Consider the following 25052-nt stretch of genomic DNA (forward strand, 5'->3'; position numbering starts at 1 on the left):
TAAATAAAAGACAATTTCGGAGTTTCTGGCTGGCTCAGTCCTTGGAGTGTGTTACTCTTTTTTTTTTCTTTTAAAAATTTTATTTATTTATTTGACAGAGAGAGAGATCACGAGTAGGCAGAGAGGCAGGGAGAGAGAAAGGAGGAAGCAGGCTCCCTGCGGAGCAGAGAGCCCAATGCGGGGCTCCATCCCAGGGCCCTGAGATCATGACCTGAGCCGAAGGCAGTGGCTTAATCCACTGAGCCACCCAGGCGCCCCTGGAGTGTGTTACTCTTGATCTCAGGGTCGTGAGTTCAAGCCCCACACTGGGTGCAGAGATTACTTAAAAAGAAAAGGACAATTTTATTTCTATTCTCTTATTTCTATTTCTATTCTAAAACTTTACAGAAGAAGTGGGCACAATTGTCTAGATAAGACTCACTTGGTGGGGGTGCCTGGGTGGCTCAGTGGGTTAAAGCCTCTGCCTTCGGCTCAGGTCATGGTCCCAGGGTCCTGGGATAGAGCCCCACATTGGGCTCTCTGCTCAGTGGGGAGCCTGCTTCCTCCTCTCTCTCTGCCTCCTCTCTCTCTGCCTGCTTGTGATCTCTCTCTCTCTCTCTCTGTCAAATAAATAAATAAAATCTTAAAAAAAAAAAAGACTCACTTGGTACCAGTAGCATAAATTTTACAAAATTTGGAATCTCAACAGAACTAAACATCTGTCTGTGCTTTTATTTACATGAGCTCACCTAACAAATGTTTTTCCTTTATCTTAACCATGGACATAAGCACAGGACCAGGAAGCATTTGGCCAATAGAAGGAAACCTGAATATGGGCTCTGGACTCTGTCCTGTTGCATCATTAAGGTGAACTCACAGTGGGTGCCTGGGCGGCTCAGTTGGTGAGGTGTCTACCTTCAGCTCAGGTCATGATCTTGTGGTCCTGGGATGGAGCCCTGCATCAGGCTCCCTGCTCAATGGGGAGTCTGCTTCTCCCTTTCCCTCGGCCCCTCTCCCCGCCCATTCTCTCCTCCTCTCTCTCACAAATAAATACATTTTAAAAATCTTAAGAAAGGTGAAATCACAGTGAATGTGAGCATTCTGCCATCTGCTTTGGAAGGCCTCACTTTTGGCATTAGCCCTATACAGTGCGAGTTCTTGGGGAGCAGGAATGGCCCTTCCTGTCAGGGCTGGATTCATGAGCATGTGACTTGAGCAGTCAGCCGAGCCCATGTGTGGTTTAAGCATGGTATCACTTCTTGAAATTCTTCAATGATTTTTGTGCAAGAAATCCTACACTTTGGTTTTATAGCAGGCCGCATAAATTTTGTAGCTGGTCCTATTTCTGACAGATGGTTAAATACGAACAACTGCATTTCAGGGAATGGGAAAGAGAGTTCTTGCCCAAGGAATTTTTTGTCCATACCCACACATCCTATGGAAGAAAATGTAGGGCAGGATCCTATAGACCAGATTTTGCTTTGTGTCACTGACAAACAAAGTGAATTAGAGGTAGATGGTTAACTCGTCTGAGCCTCTGTTCTCAGCTGCAAAATGGGCTGATAATATTTATTCTGTCCCACGGGGGTGTTGTGAGGATCAAAGGAGGCAATCTAGGTGACAGCATGCCCTTAGTAATCTGTGAAGCCTTTGTAGAAACACAAAGCCTTTCCTTATGTGAGGATAGATCAAGGAGATGCCACAAAAAGGGGAAGATTCCAGGAGGTCCCCTATGGAGCTCGGAGCTGGTCTTACCACTGTTCTGCTACTCCTTAAAGCAATCTCATGCTGCAACCCATTCAATTTCAAAAAAGAAAGTCACCATCGTGTCACTGTCTTGCTTAAATCCCATCAGTGGATCCTCTCTACTCTTAGGATAGGGCAGGGTCTTGTATCAGTGACTTGGGCCCTGAAGTACAGGTCTCTTCTATGCTAAAAAGGACCCCAAATAAAGAATAACCTGAATAAATGGTTTGTGAAAGTGACCAAAGAGGGGCCTGGCTCACAGATGTTCTCTCTAGAAGAAATGGATGGGCCAAGCACTTTGTTGACCTTACCTTTGAGAACCAAGGTTAAGTACCTTGAAGGAAGGAGCCAGGTCTTATTCTTCTTCCAGGACCTAGAGCAATACCTGGTTTGGAGAGCATATAAGAGAAATTAAATGCTAGACATGGAGACAAGAAGCTTGGGGTCATACCTTCCCCTGCCACCTATTAGGGCTGGGATTTGGGGCAAGTTGGTGAGCCTCTATTTCTTCTCAGAGTTGCTGTGAGGATTAAATAAGACATGGCAGAGAAGGGTCTGCTCCATTGCCTGGCACAAGGTAAGAAGCCAATATATGGTAGGTGCTATTCAACGAATTACAGGCTCTAGACTTGAGTGTACCAGTAGCAGGTACCTTACTAAAACAGCTTGTATTTTTAGAACCCTTCATCATTTCATCTACAAATAATACACAAATGGACTGAATGTAGTCAAGATTATTACTGTTAAATTTCTTTAGGACTAGACCTAGAACTTCTAAAGCTAATTCAATATCAGATTCTGATTTTCGTTGCTCTACCATTTCTTCACCTCTTACTTGGAGATTGTTTCTTTCTTTTTTAGAGATTTTATTTATGTATTTGAGAAGAGAGAGAATGAGAGAGAGAGAGAGAGCATGACGGGGGTAGGGTCAGAGGGAGAAGCAGACTCCCTTGAGCAGGTAGCCTGATGCGGGATTTGACCCTGGGACTCCAGGATCATGACCTGAGCTGAAGGCAGTTGCTTAACCAACTGAGCCACCCTGACACCCTTGTGTTAGAATGTTAAACATTCTAATGAATGTTTACAAATAAGAACTAAATCACCTACTTTAAAAAAACCTGAAACCTTCTTTTTCAACTTACCCTTCCATATCTCATTTCAGTTCCCTTTAATATTTCATACCCTTAGTCTCTCAAGAGGTTATAGGGCTGTTTTGTAATGGTTTGTTTGTTTTCTTGTTCCAAAAGGACAATCCTTGAATAAAATGTAGAGCACTGCTTAATATTTCTGAACACAACCTCCTGGGGTCCTCTTTTACAGAATATCCAGATATCTCAGAGTAAACCATTTCTTTTCAGAATCCCTCATGGTGGCCCCATCTAACCATATTGGAGATAAGAACCCTTTAATCTATTTAAAGCAATTGATACCCTTTCCAGGAAAATGCATGAAAAATTTTGCACACACTGTTTATGAGAGTTTATGAGCCCCATGAAGTCCACCCATGGTAGCCTTAAAGATGAGTGGTCTCAGGGCACCTCAGTGGCTCAGTCAGTAAAGCAACAGACTCTTGGTTTCAACTCAGGTCGATCTCAGGGTCATGAGATCAAGCCCCGCATCAGGCTCTGCGCTAAGCATGGAGTCTGCTTGGGACTCTCTCTCCCTTTCTCCCTCTGCCCCTCCGCTCTGTTCTCTCTCTCTGAAATAAATAATACATCATTAAATGCTGAAGTTCTTTATGCCTTTAAGAAGAAAGATGAGTGGTCTCCTTTTGAATCTCTACCCTAAGATATTCATTACTAGTAAAAGCTTAAGGTTTACCCCTCCAAGCTCTCCACCTTCCAGACGTATATGCATTTTAACAGGAAGAAACTTGGTCTAACTGAAGGGACTCTAGACCCGGGGAATTGAATTTCAGGCTCTAGCAACAAGTATGCAGTAGAGAAATTCGGGACCAGGAGTACATCATTACTTATTATTTATTTGTTGTGTGGTATCTTTACTTTTTTGAAGCTTCCAATACAATTACGGTTCTGTACCCACAGACACCCAAATCCCCATATTGAAGATTGAATAGCTGGAATCCTGCCTGAACAACTTTGTTTATAAACTTTGTTTATAAACCAGGATCATAAATGTAAAGACAGAGTGCCCAAAGGTTAACACCCTGCTGTTTTACAGGATGAAAACTCGTATTACATCAGTGAAGTGAGAGCCTATCTGACAGTCGCAAACCCAGGTAAGCCGTTAGAGAAGGCCACTCCACCAGCAGTGACACCGTGCCTGGGGTTAGCTCATTTCTCAGCCCATTGAATTTGCTCATCTTCGATGCTGCTTTGGAGAAACCAATGGAGAAGTAACCAGGAGAAGGCCATGCATCTTTGTATGCTTCCGTTTGCTCAGCTGCCTGTGAAGGAAGCTGGACTACATTATGTCAGAGATCGTTATCAGCAACTCGAAAGAGCTTAGTGACTCTGGGACAGATTTGCTAGTGATGGTGCAGTTTCTTCAGTACTCTTGGAATCACGCATTCATTCTACAAAAATGTGGTTAGTGCCAGCTAGGTGCCAAGCCCTGTAAGAGGCAGTAGAAGTGCATATTAGCCAAACATATGGTCCCTGCTGTCATGGAGCTTACATCCTAGAAGCGGGGAGGGGACCACAAACAGGCACATTAAATTATAAGAGACAGTTAAGTAGTATTAAGTCCTATGAGCAAACACAAGCAGGTGGGGGGTGGGGTGCAGAGGACTGGAAAGATATTTTTAGCTGGGCCTTTGGGAAGCTCTCAGGGGAGGAACCTCTCTGAAGAGGTGAGGCTTGAGCAGAGAGATATCTCCATTTGGGGACATCTGGGCCTGGGGAAGGATTTTTCAGGTAGCAGGAGCAACAGATGCACAAGCCCTTAGAAGCCAGCTTGCGCATGTGTTCAGGGAGTGGCGAGTGTCACATGTGTCCGAGAGAGCGAGCAGAGCAACAGAGCCGGTCTGACGGACATCTGGGCCAGAGCATGTAGGGCTTCTGTGTGAGGCAAAGTGAGGACTTTGGATTTGAGTTTAAAGTGTGAAAGGATGTCAGTGGAGGGTTTGATGTAGGCAAATGGTATATCAAATTTACACCGATGAAGATTCTGTTTGGTTGCTGTATCAAGAATGGCCCACAGTAGCATAACAAATAACATGGAGGACATGGGGAGATGGAGAGGAGAGGGAGTTGAGGGAAACTGGAAGGGGAGGTGAACCATGAGAGACTATGGACACTGAAACACAACCTGAGGGTCTAGAAGGGGCGGGGGGTGGGAGGTTGGGGGAACAAGGTGGTGGGTATTAGTGAGGGCACGTGTTGCATGGAGCACTGGGTGTGGTGCAAAAACAGCGAAAACTGTTATGCTGAAAAGAAATTAAAAAAAAAAAAAAAAAAAGGCCCACAGTGGGGCCAGTTGAGAGAACTCTGATAAGGTTCCCATCCAGGAAAGTAATGCTCCCGGTCTCGTGGGGGGAATTTCTCAGGCAACTCAAATGTTTCTCTGGGAAGCCCAGAGTTGGATACAAACCATTGCTGGATACCTCCTTTGTGTCACTTACTGTATGAAGAGTTTTCATATCTGTTTTCTCCTTTTTAAAATTCTATCTCATGATGGGCTTAAGCTTATCTTAAGGAAGCTACGCTAAAGAAACTTGCCAAGAAATGAAAATGTTGAGAAATGTCTTTTTAAAATATAACATATTTTATTGATATTGTTCAAGAGGATATTATTCATGATTATTGGTTAAAAGTAAGTAAGATATCGCAGTTGAGAACTCACTTTCATATATAGTACCTCACTTAGACAAGTGTACTCACAGAGGCTGGGGAATAAATATTGTGCATGCTAACATAAATGTTATCACAAGGTATGGATGAATTTTAGCCAGGAGTCAGGTAGTAATGCCTCAAGAGGCAGGGAAAGGGAAAATGAGACCAGAGGCTGAGTTAGAGGCTGAGAAAGGGGATGGAACAATTCTATGTCCCCCAAACCCAGGCTCAACAGAAGCAGGAGGAGCTGTAGGAGTCGCAGTGATGATAATTTATACATCAGCGGTGGCAGTGGTGGTATCATAAGAGTAGTCAGTTGTAATTACCGTGGTAATGGCTGTTGTAATGTTAGTGGGAGTGATCGAAGTAAACTACCCTGGGATATAACACATGATATAGCAGTGTCCATGGATGATTCAGGGCATCACATAGGGCATTTGAATGTACCTATGCAAGAGTCTACAGTAAGTAGAACAGTGATGAGCAGGAGACACAGTAGTGTAGTGGTGAAGATAGCAGGCTCCAGAGTGAGACTGCTTGAGTCCGAATACCACTTACTAGCTGTAGGCTCTTAGGCAAATAAATATTTTCAGTTTTCTGACTCTCCATTTCCTTGTCTATAAAATGGAAACAGTAGAACTGATCTCAAAAGATTATATGAGAATTAAACAGGACAAGGGTGCCTGGGTGGCTCAGTCGGTTAAGCGTCTGCCTTCAGCTCAGGTCATGATCCTGGGGTCCTGGGATGGAGCCCCACATTGGGTTACCTGCTCAGCAGGGAGTTTGCTTTTCCCTCTGCGCCTTCCCCTTCTTGTGTGCTCTCGCAAAAAGAAAAGAGAAGAAAAGAAAAGGAAAGGAAAGGAAACAAAGAATTAAGCAGGACAGTGCCTGCGGAGTACTTGTGCGGTTATTCCTGGCACATAGCAAGGAGACCCTTAATGTGGAAGGCTACCTTAGACACAGGCAAACACACCCACAGAGGCAGGAAAGGAGGGAAACTTTCAAGCCCCCTCATTAATAGTCCATGGGTATTCCTTTCAGGCACAACTTTCGTAAATTCATGAAGGTCCATAGTCTGGTCCTCAATTGTGAGAGCTGTCAGCAAGCACCCCCTCCATCTCTTCAAGGAGACATTTAAACCAAGGTCATGAAACTGATGTATAAAATCAAAATGCAAACGTGTGTGTTTATCATGCAACTATTTCTTATGGTAATTGCCAAGGGGACTAGACAGTTGGGTCCTCTGGCCAGTGAACTTTCTCCCATTTAAGAAGCCAAAATATAATCAGAAGGGTGTAGGATGAATGTAGCATTAGAGCAGATGGAATTAATTATATGATTAAAATGTTTAACCCCACCTGCCTTGAAGCATATGCTTCCTTGAAAAGGGTGTACCTGTCCTAAAACAGCGGCAGTCCCTGAGCAGGTTTTTCTCTCCCCAGCAGCACTCAGGTAGACAGAGATGGGCCTCTCCCTTCTCTGTGTCCCTATGGATGGATATAACACCCCTGCAAATGATGGGATCAGCCTGTCCTTTTGCTCTATTAATACAGTCTGGTAACATGCAGATGCTCCACTTGGTGACTGCACATGTCTGTTCTGATTCACTAAGGGTTCATGTGACTGTCACAGAGAGCAATCTTACTTCTCTTATTTCTGAGGTTTTTGCGGGCACTTCTCTGTAGTCCCCAAGCACTGACAATAGTCCCTACCAACTCTGCCCCCAACGATTCAAGACAACTGAAGAAAAATTTCCTAAACATTCTCATTTCAATGTTATCACATTCTAATTTATGTGAGTTTGCCCTACATACTACCAGAATAATAATACCAGTTATAATAATAATAATAATACATAATACCAGAAAAAAGTCCCCATAGAGCACCAGAGTGGGTTTCCATGAAGAGAAGGCAGAACCCCTGAGAGCCACATCTCAATGAAGGCCATTGAACTACACATGAACCCCTGGTAACAGCTGACACTCAACGGATATATGCCAACAAGTGTCCGTATTTCATTCTTGTGTTTTCAGAGAAAATTTACCAAGGAATGAAAAGTTCTGTGGTGATGTTTGAGACTGTGGTTGGGCATTCCTTCAAATGTGTGAGTGAACAGAGCGTCCAGTTGTCAACCCACCTTCAACTGAAAACAATGAATGTCCAATATCAAGCCTTTGATTTCGAAGATGACCACTTTGGAAATGGTAAGTCAAGTCTTCATCATGTCGCCAACAAAAACTTCGGAGACCCAAGGGTAGTTTCAGGTTGTTTTGTGTGTGTCTAACTGTCAAAAGGGATAAGAATCACATGAGCTTCCTACAACAGTATGGTTCCACAAAGCTCTAAGGGCCAAGTTTCTCTAACTTTCCCTCCTGCCATCCCTTTGAGTCAATACCAACCTCAAAATTGGACACTACCAAGTTCATGTCCACCAGTCTCCCACAGCAGGGTACATTCTCCTTGCATGATGTATTCTGACTCCTCGGGTATATTTGGAGACTTTAAAGATCCTGAATAGTAGTAATATCTAAAATTCAAGATTTCAGAATAGATTTTTTTTTCCCACTTGCAGAGGGAAAAAAGAAAGTTGTAATAATAATGTTGGGCCCCCTCTTCTCAATTATGAGTTTAATTCCCCTGGCTAGAGCTTCCTTATACTTGGTGTTAGTTTCTATGCAACTTCTGCTTTGAGTTCTAACCACCACAGAGAGAAGCAGGTCCTAGGCAGAAGGCCAGGGACAGATGAGGGTGACTTTCTGAAAAAGCCTTTTTTTCCCTTCTGGGAAAATGGGTTACAGGATTGCTACATATGTCCAGGAATTGAATTTCAGTTTCTAAAACATTCCTCTCATAATAACTAAGAACATTATGAGTACCTCTCAATTTTCATAAATAGATTTAGTTAGACGTTTAGCTATAAATTAAATTTCTGGAATGTGAATCCAACTTCTCTTAGTGTTCCATTATAAACTTGAAAGTGTCGACAAAAACCTTCTGATACACTTGCTGGGAGGCATTGAGCAGAATAAGGATTAAAGTGTTGCTGGCCTCGGATCCCCTGATTTCTGTAGGTTTTGTCTGGAGTCCTCAAACCTCTGCCACTGTTTTGGACCTTTACCACAGTGCTAAGATAAAAATATTAAAATTTCTTAGTAGGTGTGGGCTGCACTTTGTCATCTCGTCTCAAAACTTCCAATTTGGGGAAACTTACAAATTCATGATGAAGGTTTGAAAAGCCTCTGTAATTCATCATGTGGTCTTAAAACATAAGGTACACACTTGCTCTTCCTCCCCCTCCAAACCTCTATGAAACAGGAAGTGAGCAGGTGGGAAATCGTGTAGTGGCAGAGGTGAGAAATAAAACCTTTCGGCAACATACACCTGGCCTCTCCTAGCAGTGTCCCCAAGGAGATATAGAAAATTTATCTTTTCATTTTTTCCTGCCCTTCCTCCCCCTTTCATATAATTCTCAACCTCCCACATTCTCAACCCATTTTAGAGAGCTAAAATCCCAGAGCCTGTAAAAGGTTTCTCCAGTACCTGGAGCCCCAGGCTGTACACCAGCAACCTTTAAGAAGCAGAGTCTGGATAGAAAACTTTGGCCATGCAATTTGGGGTGGGTCTCTGTTGCCAGAGGTGGGAAAACTTGGCCTCAGAACTTACCCGGGGTTACAGGTCTGATCCTGACTCTCTGGACCAAACTGACGTTTCCCAAAGTTGGATCTGCCTCCTAACAGCAAGAGAATCACCTGGGCCCCACCTCCAATGCACTGAATCATAATTTCCTGGGTGTGGGGACAGGATATCTGCAATTGAAGTGATCACAACCACTACACACTTCCGGTCATCGCATTGACTTTTCCCTCCTCGTTTTCACCTATCCATGTCTGAGGCAGCTGGTGGGAAGCCCAGAAGCTTCGCCTTTCCCCCGGGTTTCCTTCTCTGCATGGCTGAGGCAGGCAGGGGCAGTATCACTTCCCAGCATTGCGGCCAGCCTATAACACCTGTTACTCTGACTTCAATTGCAGCGGATGAATGCTTCACTGACAGAATCAGGAGAGAAAACCCTGTGGCCGTGGGCCTGAGTATCGCAGTACTGCTTGTCGTTTTGCTAACAGCATGTCTCGTGGCCAGCAAGAGGCCCAGTAGAGGATATGAACGCATGTAAAGCCCCACCTTCTTCAAAATGCGCAAGGTTAAGGCCTTGGGTATTCTGACTTCATATTCAGCCTGAAGTGAAGGGATCGGTTTTTCTACTTGCCTATCCCACCCTCCCAATCTGATTAGGAAACCTGGTTTTCCGCTGTGGGGCCATTGAAAGGCTACCTAAAAGGTAGCCTCCATCCACTTTCTCCTGTTGGCACAGGGAGGCTGTGCCATATGGGCTTGAATTCCACCCTCCACACCTGATAATACAGGGCTGGCTTCAAGAATTAGGGACAAGAGTCAGGGACATGAAGAAGGTGCTTGGGAGAAGGAGAAAGCAAATACCTAAAGGGAGAATGATAAGAAAGACATTTTCAAACTGTACTGATTTTTCTTATACATTTTTAAGAGTCTCAATATCCAGTTTTTAAAAAATTATAGTTATAAAAATTCATTTAAAATAGATTCTAAAGTGATTTTAAACTCCCAGATTTTGCCCAATTCCTGATTTACTTGAATTACAGAATGGTGTTAATAGACTATTGTTCTTAAAAAGACATTATATGCTATTATAATGTAATACTAGTAAAAAAAAAACAACAACAACAACTAGATAACTTCCCAACATTTCATTTAAAAAAAAATGTTTTTTTTTTTAATGTAAAGCACCCACCACAGATCTTGGCAAACAACAGAGGCTCCATAAATTTTAGTTCTCCAACTTCTTCACCTTCATTTGTTGTCTGTCTCCTTCACATTTTTTTTTCTGCTTTATCTCTGTTTTTCTTTGACCTTTAGTCTGTACTTGCAAATTTGTTAATTTGGGCCATTGTGGGGGAGGGGATGTAGACAAGCATCAAAACAATCAGGAATTGCAAATAGAATAGGTAGATCTATCCCAGAGTATTACCCACTTTCCTCTTAAGCAAACATTTACAAAACAAAAAACAAAAAATAAAAAAAACCATAAACCAGGAGATTCCTGATTGGGAGAGATTGATATGTGCAGGAAAAATTCTATCAGATATGGCTTGGAATGTTATTCATGATTTTCTGTTACATTGTTTAAAGAGGAGAATTGAGGAGGCACCTGGGTTGCTCAGTCTGTTGAGCCTGTGACTCTAGATCTCCCCTCAGATCTTGATCTCAGGGTCCTGAGTTCAAGCCTGGCCTTGGGCTCCCTGTTGGACACAGAGCCTATATTAAAAAAAAAAAAAGAAAGAAAGAAAAGAAAAAAGAAAAAGAAAAAAAAAGTAAATAGGAGAATTGAGGTTTTTATTTCAAAAAAAAAAGGGGGGGGGGGAGTAATGGGCTTCTGGGTGTTTTTAATTGCTTTTACTAACAGACGTGTTCTTCTTTTTCTTTATTTGCCAGAGGTGCCATTCATTGTTTTTAACAGGAAGTTTATGAACCTTGGCAACAGCTCCATAACCTCTGCTTATCTAGGGCATGTTCTGGCTTTCCCTGGAAGGATTTTAGCTCTCTCCACTTTCTCAGAAGTGAGGGGGTAGGGAGGGCACACAGCAGCTTCGAGAGCTTTAAGAGTCCCTAGAACGTTTGGAGTGTTAGGACATTCCTTTTTCCTCCTTACAACAGGAGGTGTTGAGGAAAATCTGGGCTGTGCGAGGAACTGGTGTTTCCCAGAGTGACTCAAGCTTACCAGCAAGGGCTTGCTTTTGGAGAGATGCCATCTCCATCTCCAGCAGGACCTCCAGCAGGTCCCTCCAGCAGCCATCCACAAATACCCTGCTCCCCACTCCCCTTTCCAGCTCTGTCTCAAGTGTGCTCAAGAGCTTCTATACCAGGAGCACTAGTTGCTTATTACCGTGCCACTGACCAGCCTGTAGAATGACTAATGGGAGGTTACTCTTCGAGTGTGTGGAAATTTCCATGGGAAGGGACGTGGAGTTAAAATCAAGAAGAGAGGGATAAGGCAGTTCACATAAATTCAATTTTCCTTTCTACCATCTTCAGTGAGTTCTTTGGGGTGACAACTGCTGCTTAGAGTCCTGTTATCAATGAATTAACATTCTAGTAAGCAAAAAAGAGCAAAGGTTTCATTTGGAAGACTAGTAAATATACCCCAATGCGTTCCTGCCCTGCAGTTCTGCCCACTTTCTGTAGTGGTTTCTGGGGAGGGTCCCAGATCGCAACTGCCTCCCCCGCCCCTGGGTTCCTCTGGTGCTGTCCCCGAGTCCTACTCTCCCGGCTGTAGTTCCAGGGGTCCCAGGCTTAGTGCAGAGCGCTGCTGGTCACTTTCTGGGATCCCCTCCACCCCGACCGAAACCCTAGGTTGGGGGGCGCTGCTCTGTGGGCCTTTCCGGCAGGCCCTGCTTGCCCCTTACCTTTAGCGCACCTGCTGCTTGCCCGTCCTGAGGGTTTCAACTCCATTTTTCTCTTATGCCGAGGGTAGAGAATCCTGAATTCACCCTTCCCAGTACAACCCATTTAGGGATGATAGAAACCTTCAGGAACGCCCAGCTAGAGATAACCTATCCATTGTTAATTTTGATGTGTTTCCCTGGCATGAATATTGTTTTGTAAACTGGAGCGTACAGAGCACACAATTTGGAATCCTTTGTTACGTGTGCATCATAAGCATTTCTCTGTGCTATTAAAGGTGCAAAATGTCATTATTACAGCTGCTATGAATACGCTTCAACATTCTATAATAATTTACTTAATTATTGTGTTGTTGAGAATTTTTATTGTTTTTAGGTTTTCACGAATACGTAGTGATTAAAGAATTACACATGAATTGCAAAACAGACAAGACATTGCTTAACAAATGTGTATAAATGTGTGCCTGAATTTCGCTTTTGCCTCATAAACTGTTTAAAATGGTTATAATTTATTCTGCAGTACTGATTCTTGATTTTTAAGAAAAAATGGAAACAAAAGAAATACTTGTAGATGGTTTAAAGATTTTATTATGGAAATATATGAAAAGAAAAAGCAGAGCTAAAATCGTGACTAGAATTTCCCTCACAGAATTTCCTTCCTCATTATCAAATAGAATGGGGGGGTGTTTAAAATCATCAGTGGCAGTCAAGATATAATCTAATGTAATAAAGTTTTAAAACTGGTGAACAAAAGAGAAAAAAGATTCAGAAGAACAGTTGAGAGGACAGCAGAGCTGGGCTCTGGACACCTGTTCCCCCCAGTACACTCACCAGGAAGCCATATGATGAGAGAAAAAAGTCTCTTGAACACTTAACTACCATTCCTAAAACTGGAGAGAAAAAGACTGGTTATTTCACTCTTCTCATCTAGGAGTAGTGAAAATGGCTACTGGGAAGAGGAGGCAGAGTGAACACAGAGACTGATGGAGGTGAACTGGGGAGCCAACCCCAGGTCACTGGATATCCCCAGGATGTAGCTAAGTCCCAAGGTACAGAAAAGAAGATAGACTCCAAATAGATAGCTTAATGGGAAACATTAACTGATCTCAGACAACTGGGAAGAAAAACCCTAATTTACCTGAATGATATTAAAGGTAACGCAATGTCCTGGATGAGATGCTCAAGGATGAGCCGAAGAAGACTGCCTGGCTGGTCAGTCGGTGGAGCCGGCAACACTTGATCTGGGGTTTGTAAGTTCAAGTCCCATGCTGGTTGTAGAGATTTCTCAAAAATTAAAAAATCTTTAAAAAAAAGGAATATGCAAGATGAAAACAAGCTCTATGACCACTATGCAAAATTACTGCTGCAAAATAACATAAGACTTACATTAGATCAAAATATGGCTATAGAGTTTAAGTTTTGCAAGATGAAAAATATTCTGGAAATGGGTAATGGTGATGGTTATAATGAAAGAGTGAGGTGAACGGGAGATTACACTCCTACAAGTGAGCAAATTGGGCATCTGCCCTCTGTGCAGAGTCTGTTCAAGGTTCTCTCTCCCTTTCCCTCTTCCTCCCCCTCTGCCCCTTCCTCCACTTGTACTCTCTCTCTCTAAAAAATAAATAAATAAAAATCTTTAAAATGTATTGTTAAACGAAAAAAAGCATAATGTACAACAATAGTGAGAAAAGGAGGGGATGCCTGGATGGCACAGTTGTTAAGCATCTGCCTTTGGCTCAGGTCATGATTCCTGGGATCGAGCCCCACATTGGTCTCCCTGATCTGCAGGAAGTCTGCTTCTCCTTCTACTCCCCCTGCTTGTGTTCCCTCTCTTGCTGTCTCTCCATCAAAGGAGTAAATAAAAATCTTAAAAAAGAGAGAGAAAAGGAGGAAAAATATACTTTGATTTTTGCTTATGTCTGAGAGATTGGAAATGTATATAAAAAGCCAAATGGTTGGGGCGCCTGGGTAGCTCAGTGGGTTAAAGCCTCTGCCTTCGGCTCAGGTCATAATCCCAGGGTCCTGGGATCGAGCCCTGCATCAGGCTCTCTGCTCAGCAGGGAGCCTGCCTGCTCACCCCTCTCTCTGCCTACTTGTGATTTCTGTCAAATAAATTTTAAAAAAATTTAAAAAGCCAAATGATTATGGCAGGGGGAACCGAGATGGGAAAGGGTGAAAGTGGAACTTCTCAATGTACAGCATTTTGTAGTATTTTGACTTTGAATTGTGAATGTGTTATATATTTGAAACAAATTTTTTAACCATAGGAAATATATAGAATTGAAATAATGTAAACCCAAACAATGATTGAAAAAAGAATATATCTATTCGAAGTTTGAATTGGGAGGAAGAGAGATAGAAGGGAATCTGCCTGTGCTCATCTTTCAAAACACTATCAATAGATAATGTCTAAATTGGAAACACAGGATTTAGAAAACATATAATGTCCTGTGATTTATTTCATAACCCTCTTAATTCATTTCATAATCCTTTAGTGTGTATTTATAATCTCTTTTTTGAAACTTAAAGGGATCTTTTATGAAACAATACTTCCTGAGACAAAGATACATTAATTTGAAGTTCAGTAACTGTCCCAGTTTTGTTTTAGCTTTTTTTTCTTCTATGAAATCAAATTAAATGAAAATCAGCAATTTTGGTAAAATAGCACTTGCATGATCCTATACTAATACAAGTGCTTGTACTTATTTTTCTACCCATCCATCCTTGTAGGTGTAGAGAAAGATGTCTGAAGTTATATTGGTTCATGTTTTAGCAAGGATAATTTCTGGGTGGGTGATTTTCAGGTGATTGGTTTTGTCAGGGGTCCAGGGGAGGGTTGCCCAAAATGTTCCACAAAGGCATATTAATTATTTTGAATTGAAGCTACTTGGGAAGCAAGGACGTCCATAGATCCTCCCTGTCACCCTGAAAGCAGAAAATTAATGTCCCATGTGAAAGCTACCGTTCCTGTACTAAGAAGTAAAAAGACACTCTTATCACCTGAGAAAGGAACTTGAAAGCCAAAAAAGCTATAGAAACAAACCCTGTTACTTTTTACTAACCTACCATCTCAGCCCAAATTCCACTTAGAATTCCTTACTAATTGAAACTTCCAAACATCTGTTTTCTTTATCCTATCAATTCCTCACAAGTATATTATCTCTTTGTTTAAAATGTATCAAAACTGCCTGCCTTGGTCATTTCTTTGGGTGTCAGTTTCATTATTGGCCCTCTGTGCACACATAATAAAATTAAGGGTTTTTTTCTCCTATTAATCTGTAATTCTTAAACCAATTGGAAGACTCTTGGAGGAAAGAAGAAATTTCTTCCTCTCCTACAGTTTTTTACTTTTTTGTGAGCTTTTATAAATCATCTCAATTATTTATAGTGAGAAAATTCCATTTTAAAAAAATAGAATGATGTTTCTTTAAGCATACAGCACGCACACACACACTCAGATATGTACAGAAGAAGCAAATGCCTTCAAAGGTTTGCAGTGATTCATTCAAGTGGAAGGACTGCGGTGATCAGATAATTATTTTCTTTGTGTACTTTTCTGAATTTTAAAAACATTTCAGCAATGTGACATTAAATAGTATAAAACTAGTATAAAACTAAATATATAAATATATATATTTATATATATATTTATATATATATAAATATATAGTATAAATAGTATAAAACTAAATAGTATATATGGAGAGTAAAAGTTGCTCTCGGGGTGCCTGGGTAACTCAGTCTGTTAAACATCTGCCTTTGGCTCAGATCATGATCCCTGGGTCCTGTGATCAAGTCCTACATCGGGCTCCCTGCTCAGTGGGGAGTCTGCTTCTCCTTTTTCCTCTGCTCCTTGACCCTGCTCCTACTCTCTCTCCCTCTCAAATAAATAGATAAAATCTTTTTAAAAAAATAAGATTTTATTTATTTATTTGAGAGGGAGAGAGAGCACACAAGAGCCAGGGAGAAAAGGCACAAAGGGAGAGAGAAGCAGAGTCACTACTGAGTGGGGAGCTGGATGTGGGGCTCAATCCCAGGACCCTGCGTTCATGACCTGCGCCAAAGGCAGACTCTTAACCTACTGAGCCACCCAGGAGCTCCGAAATAAAATCTTAAAAAAAAAATAAAGTTGCTCTCTCTACTCTCATCCTAGCCCTTCCCCAGTATCTTGCTTATCTTTTCACTTCAGGTGCACGGGCCCATTTGTTTGTATTCATGCAACCCTCTGCAGATCTTAGGGGACTTCTCTGTCAGCACACAGATCTACCACATTCTTTGTGTGGCTACATTATATTGTATTGTATGGATATGACATTTTAAATTTTGGATGGATATCTAGATTATCCACTTTGTTCTCATGAAATGAGATTATTGTAACATGTCTTCGTATATTCACATGAATATATCGTTAGTGTAAGTTCCTAGTGGTGGAATTACTTTAGGGTATGTGTTCTACATTTTTTGGGGTATTTTTTTCCAAATCATTTTAATCAAATTAACTTCTTAATTTGTCAATGTTCTTTTCTATCTAAGAAATACATGTGTGTGTGTGTGTGTGTGTGTGTGTGTAACAGGGTTGCCTGGGTGTCTCAGTCAGTTAAGTGTCTAACTCCTGATTTCGGCTCAGATCATAATCTCAGGGTCCTGGGATCGAGCCCTGTGTGGGGCTCTGCACTCAGCGGGAAGTCGGCTTGAGATTCTCTCTCCCTTTGCCCTTCCCCCACCTCATGTGTGCCTGCTCTTTCTCTCTCTAAAATAAATAAATCTTTGAATTTAGATACATATATAGAAATACATATATAACAAAATTGTGTACTCTAAAAGGGCTTGTGAAAAGCAACATTTCCCTGTCCTTCTTCTAAGAGACAAAGTACTTTTAACTAATTTTAATGATTTCTTATTGTAACTACTTTGGTAATTCTTTTTAAAAATGTTCTTTCTTATTTCTTAATTTATTAGCTTTAAACTACTTATTATGGCAGATAAGGGTTTCATACTCTTACACCATTACTTTTATGGTTATATCACTGTTTTTTGCTAAATTAATAAGGTATATATTATTATAATTATGTAAATATTTCCACTGCCATGTCAAAAGTGTAGGACAAGCACAGTTCCTGCCTTGTAGAGATTTGTTGTTTCCTGGAATCTCTATCATTCGCTCTCCCCTGGTCCCTTCTCATTCTTTTTTTCTCTGACCTCAGGTGAGAATTGATCCTTGACTCATTTTGATATTGGTTCATGCAAGGATCTCATGGATATATTCTCTTTCTGTCTCTTTCTTTTTCTTCTAAGATATTATCCTAATATTTGAAATTTTGACTAAAATTTTTCTTTGCATGTGGTGTAAAACGAAGATGATAGGAAGTTTTACCTTACAAATCCTTGCCCCCACCTTATTCTTCCATCCGATTCTCCCCTTAGCCACCCATAGGCAATTACTTTTATCATGCATTCTTATCCTTCCAAGTTTTCTTTAGGTAAATGCAAGCAAATATATCTTCATTTCTTCTTTATTTACACAAAGCGTTGTAGGACTATATTCATTTTTCCATGCATTGCTTTTCCCCCCTTAACATATACTGGAGATTTTTCTTTTTTGACGCACAGTGTTACAGTAGTTTCAGGTGTACAACATAGTGATTCAACTTCTCCATGGGTTATGCTATGCTCACAAGTGTAGCTACTGTCTGTCACCATGCATGCCATTACAATATTATTGACTCTATCCCCTAGGCTGTGCCTTTCATTCCTGTGACTCATTCATGCCATAATTGAAGCCTGTATCTCCCATTCCCCTTCACCTACTCTGCCCATCCCCTCAGCTTCCTTCCCTCTGGCAACCAACAGTTTGTTCTCTGTATCTATAGGTCTGATTTTGCTTTGTTTGTTTATTCATTTGTTTTGTTTTTCTAGATTCCACATATGAATGGAAATCATATGGTACTTGTCTTTCTCAGTCTGACTTATTTCACTGAGCATAATACCCTCCAGGTCCATCCATGTTGTTGCAAATAGCAAGATCTCACCCTTTCATGGCTGCATAATATTCCATTGTGTGTGCATACCACATCTTCTTTATCCATTCATCTACTGGCTCTTATCTATCCTTGGATAAGATATAGATATAGTTTTCTACTTATGTGTGTTCAATGACATTCCCTCTTTTCCTCGGGGCTCTCCATCTTTCTCCAATGGGAGACTGATTACATTTTAAATGAACTGAATAAGCACTCTCCAATGAAATAAAGAAAAAAGTTTTGACAAATTTACAAACTCTCATTTTTAAGCTCTTATGAATATTTAGGTCGTTTTCTAATGTTTTTAGCTCATTAAATGCAATAAAAAGAACGTTAAGTGTAGCAAAAATGTTTTACATTTTTGAAAACATGGATAAACATCACACATTTTCAAGAGATCATGTGTAATCTAACAAAAGTCTCTTTTATGTAAACACATTCTACTTTGCAGAGAGCACATCTGGAAGAAAATGGGTTTAACGATTATTAAATATTGAATAATTGTTGAGAAGATAAGTGTGTCTTATTTAATCTTTCAACAATTTCATATATTATTTGTATATATATTTGTATATATATGCTGTATACAAATATATATACTATACATTGTATACAGTATATATTCGTATATATATATTATGAATGAGGAAATTGCAAGGTTCGATAACTCATCCCAGTTCACACAGTTAGTGGTGGAATTAAAAGTCAAGCCCAGTTGTGTGTCAACTATACTTAAATTAAAAAAAAAAAAGTCAGTTTAGGATTTGAATCTAAAGATCATATCCTTCCTACTCTAGCCCGCTTTCTGGTCTGTCCTCACTGAACCTTACCTGCTATCTTGTATTTTTTTTTTTCTCTCTCTCTTAGTGGACGAGTGTTCGTCTGACTACACAATTGTGCTTCCTGTTATTGGGGCCATTGTGCTTGGTCTCTGCGCTGTGGGTTTGATTGTCTATGGAATCCGCCTAAGACGCGAATCATCTGGATACCAGAGAATCTAATTGGTGCCCAGGGGAAAAGAATGTAATGGTGTTTAGAGAGTTCTTTCATCGGTTCCAGGATATTGGGGATATTTCCAGGATATTTCCTTGGAATTTGTGCTTCCAACAATGTAAACCACCATCTTTCACAAACCCCAAGTCATTTCTGATTGAAGTTCAAGGAGCAAATCAATTTCTGCAGAGTGTTTGTTCATTTTATGAAAGATCTAGTGAGTTGTTTCAGAGTATTTTCCAACTTCCTGCAAAATATTTTAACCATCCCTAAGTCAACATTTGAGATATGTTAAATTAACATAATGTATGCAAAGTGGTATATGCTTCCAAATTATAAACTAAAATGTCAATTGTAATTAAAGCTACCTGTGCACATTGGGGATTTTATTTTATCCTTCATCTTTCCCATTAAAAAAAATGCCTCTACTTTACCTATGAAATGGACTTCTAGTGCTTTTACTCTCCATGTTTTATATGATATACATATATCTGATGACCTGCTTGCTTCCTTTCCACATTAATTTTTTAAAAATCATGAAAAAAACCTACCATATCACAGGTTGTCTAGGTTTGATGTGAAACCAACAAGAAGAACAATTCAATTTTTAATCTTGATGACTCCTCCTTCAGAATCACTAGAGACTCAGAACTCGGTGGCTATGGACAACAGAATTCACTAATAAGCCAGAAACAATAGCCCTTAATTTTTTTTTAGTGTGTCTTTTAAAAAAAATTTTATTAATTTTTTTTTATTTCTTTTCAGCATAACAGAATTCATTGTTTTTGCACTACACCCAATGCTCCATGCAATACATGCCCTCCTTAATACCCACCACCTGGCTCCCCCAACCTCCCACCCCCCCCACCCCTTCAAAACCCTCAGGTTCTTTTTCAGAGTCCATAGGCTCTCATGGTTCATCTCCCCTTCCAATTTCCCTCAACTCCCTTCTCCTCTTCATCTCCCTACGTCCTCCATGTTATTTGTTATGCTCCACAAATAAGTGAAACCATATGATAATTGACTCTCTCTGCTTGACTTATTTCACTCAGCATACTCTCTTCCAGTCCCATCCATGTTGCTACAAAAGTTGGATATTCATCCCTTCTGATGGAGGCATAATACTCCATCTTGTATATGGACCACATCTTCCTTATCCATTCGTCCGTTGAAGGGCATCTTGGTTCTTTCCACAGTTTGGCCACCGTGGCCATTGCTGCTATAAACATTGGGGTACAGATGGCCCTTCTTTTCACTACATCTGTATCTTTGGGGTAAATACCAGTAGTGCAATTGCAGGGTCATAGGGAAGCCCTATTTTGAATGGAAAAAATATACAATGGAAAAAAGACAGTCTCTTCAATAAATGGTGCTGGGAAAACTGGACAGCTATATGTAGAAGAATGAAACTCAACCATTCTCTTACACCGTACACAAAGATAAACTCGAAATGGATAAAAGACCTCGACATGAGACAGGAATCCATCAGAATCCTAGAGGAGAACATAGGCAGTAACCTCTTTGATATCAGCCACAGCAACTTCGTTCAAGATATGTCTCCAAAGGCAAAGGAAACAAAAGCAAAAATGAACTTTTGGGACTTCATCAAGATCAAAAGCTTCTGCACAGCAAAGGAAACAGTCAACAAAACAAAGAGGCAACCCACGGAATGGGAGAAAATATTTGCAAATGACAGTACAGACAAAAGGTTGATATCCAGGGTCTATAAAGAACTTCTCAAGCTCAACACACACAAAACAGATAATCATATCAAAAAATAGGCAGAAGATATGAACAGACACTTCTCCAATGAAAACATAGCCCTTAATTTTTTTTTTAACACATCTATGCCAGACACTAGGCTAAGTTTAGATACAGCCCATTTAACTCTCACAACTTATAGATGAGTAAACTCAAACTTCCCTCCCCTCCATGTCACCAGCTCACAAGTGGCAGATGCAGAATTTGAGTGCCAGCTGGTCTGTGGTAAGATCTCTGGACTTTTCACTACACCATTGACACTGACTGCTGCCTGAAGACTCACACCAGCACACGCTCCTTTTTCACAGAGAAAATTAATTTCTCCCGAGTCATGAGAGATTAGGAGACACGAAATGAGAACTTGATAGGTAATGAAATAGCTGATCTTCAACAAAGTTCTCTACTTCCTTGAAGGGGGACTGGGGGACTCTGAATGAAAAACACGGGTTTCTTATTTGTATAGGATTGTGCCGCTGTGGCTCTAAAGATAAAGGAATGGAGGAAACTTCTTAAGTCATTTTTTATTTCTTTGAAAATAGAGAAATCTAACCACCAACCACCTTTTCTTTCTTGATTGTAGATCCCCCTCTTGTGGTAACTTGCTTCTTCTGCACTGTTACAGGCACATTTTCTATTCTAATTCACATTATTCAGTAGAGCAACCTGCCAAGAATTGAATTCCTGCTTGTTTTTACAACTAAAGGAAGGAGCTAAGTCTACTAACGGAAAAGACCACATAACCCTAGCATTCTTTAGGAAAGGAATAATTCAGGTCCCCCTAGAAGACATGTTGACTTTCTTGACTTGTTCTGTTATGAGTCAATAGGGTTGGCAAGATTCTCAGTTTAGTCTTAATAGAGTATTGAATTGTATTAGAAGTTTTTGTAATAAAAACTTTATTTGGAGGTGAATTTATGTCATTCCTGTCTTATAATTTGATTTTTGTTTACTATTGTAGTGGAGGTTCTTGCTTGAATCAATGCAGTACATCATCTTTCTATGACTCATTTTGTTCTATTCTCTACCACCATTTTACTACTAACTAGGAAGACCTAATGAGAGAATCTGAATTTTTGAGAAGAAAACCACATTAAACCTATAAATTAAATCTCTCAACTTTTAGACCAGACTAACTGACTAGATTACTGGTATACTTGACTGCTGCCACCATTTATCCATTCATTTACTCATTCATTCAACCAACATCAATTAAGGCCTTACTAAATGCCAGACACTCTGGTAGGGGCTGAGATAAATAAGAAGTCCTGTATGAGCTGTATTAGTCCTGTATAGCTATGGAACAAGGTAACCCAAAACTTAGCAGACTAAAAGAACACATATTTATTATCTCACACAGGTTCTGAGGGTCAGAAATCCTGGAGCAGCTTAGCTGGGTGGTTCTGGTACAGGTTCTCTTACAGTTCTCTTACAGTTAAGCTGTCATCTGAAAGTTCAACTAGGGCTGAAGGCTCTGCTTCCGAGTTCCCATCATGCAGCATATCTACAGGAATGCTCACAACATGACAGCTGACTTTCCCCAGGTGAGTGGTTCAAGAGAGAGAGACTGACCTCCTATTCACAAAGTTACATACCATCACTTGTGTTGAATTCACACCAACCATCTCTGGTATGTTATGGGAGTGAAGACCAGGAGAGGTAGAAATCAGTGGGGGCCATCTTGGATGCTGGCTACTCCAGGTCCATTGTCAAGGTTGAATTACTGGTTTACTTTTTGGGGGCAATTCAGGTAAATAAATTCCAGTATGTACACAGAGAAAAGTGGCTTAATAGGAAACTATACAAACGGTAATGATGGTAGGACCCTATCCAGCCTGCTGCCAACTCTGCTCCAAGTAGAGCACCTCCCCAGGAGAGCAGCCCCTCAACCTCTGGTGCTAACAGTCTATTGACCATCTGCTGTTCAGGCAGACTTGCCTGTTCACCACGCCTGGTTGTTGGCTCATTGGTCTACAATGTTAATTGATGGCTTTGCCTCAAGAATTTGTTAACTCTTTGTCATAATATAATCCAAAGAGATCTGGACCACACAGATATCCCACAAGACATCACATTGAACAATTATTTTGATGACATTATGCTAATTTGACAGGACAAGCACAGAGCCATTCTTATGTTGGAGGCCTGGGGAAGACATGTGTATTACAAGGAAGTAGGAGACAAACCCGATGAAGATTTAGGTAGGGACTGACAAATTCATTGACGTTTTTAGGGACAGGATGTCAGAGGCATGCCAGATATTCCCCCCCACCAAATAAAACACAAATATTTTGCATCTTGCATCCTTTCCATGAAGAAGAAACCATATGGCGCCTGGGTGGCTCAGTGGATTAAGCCTCTGCCTTTGGCTCAGGTCATGATCTCAGGGTCCTGGGATCGAGTCCCACACTGGGCTCTCTGCTCAGCAGGGAGCCTGCTTCCCTCTCTCTTTCTGCCTGCCTCTCTGCGTACTTGTGATCTCTCTCTGTCAAATAGATAAATAAAAATCTGAAGAAAGAAGAAGAAGAAGAAGAGGAAACCATAGAACCAGGTAGGTCTTTTTAGGGTCTAGAGACAACATTACACAGCTAGGAAAATTCCTCTGGTCCATTTACCAGGTGACATAGAAAGCTATCAGTTTTTAATGGGGCCAGAGCAGGAGAGGGCAGGACAACAACTCTAGGCTTTAATGCAATCAGCTCTGCTGCTTGAGCTGTACAATCAGGCAAACCTCATGTTGGAGGTATCAGTGGTGGGGAAACATACATTATGGAATTTTTGGCAAACTCCATTGGGAGAATCATAACACAGGCCCTGAGTACTCTGGAGGCCATGCCATTTGTTGCAGAAGAATAGAGGCTCTTTAACATACAGCTCGTGGCATGTTACTGGGTCCTGGAACACTTGACTTTAAGACACTGTTACCACATACCCAGAATTGCCCAGGTTGAGCTGATTTCTGTCAAATCCACTAAGTGATAAAGTCAGTCTTTTTTTTTTTTTTTTAAAGATTTTATTTATTTGACACACAGAGAGAGATCACAAGCAGGCAGAGAGGCAGGCAGAGAGAGAGGGGGAAGCAGGCTCCCTGCCAAGCAGAGAGCCCGATGCGGGGCTCAATCCCAGGACCCTGAGACCATGACCCGAGCCGAAGGCAGAGGCCTTAACCCACTGAGCCACCCAGGTGCCCCTGAAGTCAATCTTAAAATGGTAATAGGACAGAGGTCAGTAAATTACAGTTCATGGTTAGGCCATCCGCTTTGGTAAATAGTTTTGTGTTTATGTATTGTCTACAGCTGCTTTACAACAGCAGAGTTGAATAGTTGTAACAGAAACCGGTCCACAAAACTTAAAATATTTACTATCTTCCCTTTTACAGAAAACTTGCCAGGACTTCAGGTAGTTAAATGTTTAAATTTATGAGAAACTGCTGAAAGGTTTTTTTCCAAAATGGTGTTTATCTTTCTCCATCTAAGTTTACTCAACATAATGTCTTTCCAGGTTCATCCATGTTGTCCCACATGGCAGGATTTCTTTCTCATAGCTGAATATTGTTCCATTGTGTACATTTATACTGCATCTTCTTGGTTCATCCAGTCAATGGACACCTATGTGGTTTCCACAACCTGGCTATTGTGAATAATGCTGCAATGAAGGTGAAAGTGGAGATATCTTCACAAGGTACTGATTTCCTTTCTTTTGGATATATACTCAGAAGTGGGATTGCTGGCTCATATGGTAGTTCTATGTTGAATTTTCTAAGGCACCTCCATACTGTTTTCCATAATGGCTGTCCATTTTACATTCCCACCAACAGTGGCAAGTGCTCCCTTCTGCCTACATTCCCACCAACATTTGTTGTCTTTTGTCTTTTTGATGATAGCCACCCCAAGTGGTGTGAAGTGACATCTCATTGTGGTTTTGATTTATATTTCCCTGATGATTAATGATACTGAGCACCTTTTCACGTAGCTATTTGCTATTTGCATGTCTTCTCTGGAAAAATGTCTATTCTGGTCCTTTGATCATTTTAAGATGGGTTGTTTGTTTTTTGCTAATTTTTTACAATTAGTGAACAGCATGCATCACTTCATTTTATTTTTTTAAAAAATTTCATTTATTTATTTGTCAGAGAGAAGGAGAGATAGAGAACACAAGCAAGGAGAACATCAGGTAGAGGGAGAAGCAGGCTCCTGGCTGAGCATGAAGCTCCATGTGGGACTTGATCCCAGGACTCTGGGATTGTGACCTGAGCCAACAGCAAACAACTTAAC

At 40.9% G+C, this 25052-nt stretch overlaps 1 protein-coding gene across 3 annotated transcripts in view; it reads left to right on the top strand.

Moving 5' to 3' along the window:
- The window catches only part of LAMP3 (lysosomal associated membrane protein 3), a 34652-nt gene extending 15230 nt beyond the window's left edge, over nucleotides 1-19422 (top strand). For 2 of the 3 annotated variants that reach the window (XM_046001487.1, XM_046001489.1), the window contains 3 exons: nucleotides 3907-3964; nucleotides 7553-7723; nucleotides 9548-10976. In XM_046001487.1, the coding sequence (XP_045857443.1) occupies nucleotides 3907-3964; nucleotides 7553-7723; nucleotides 9548-9687 (369 nt within the window). In that variant the 3' untranslated portion in view covers nucleotides 9688-10976. Of the gene's footprint in view, nucleotides 1-3906; nucleotides 3965-7552; nucleotides 7724-9547; nucleotides 10977-18894 lie in introns of those variants that run through there. The other variant, XM_046001488.1, reaches the window with a different exon arrangement.
- Nucleotides 19423-25052: the final 5630 nt, after the last annotated feature.

Source organism: Meles meles, chromosome 4 (genome assembly GCF_922984935.1).
Source record: "Meles meles chromosome 4, mMelMel3.1 paternal haplotype, whole genome shotgun sequence".
Classification (NCBI taxonomy): domain Eukaryota; kingdom Metazoa; phylum Chordata; class Mammalia; order Carnivora; family Mustelidae; genus Meles; species Meles meles.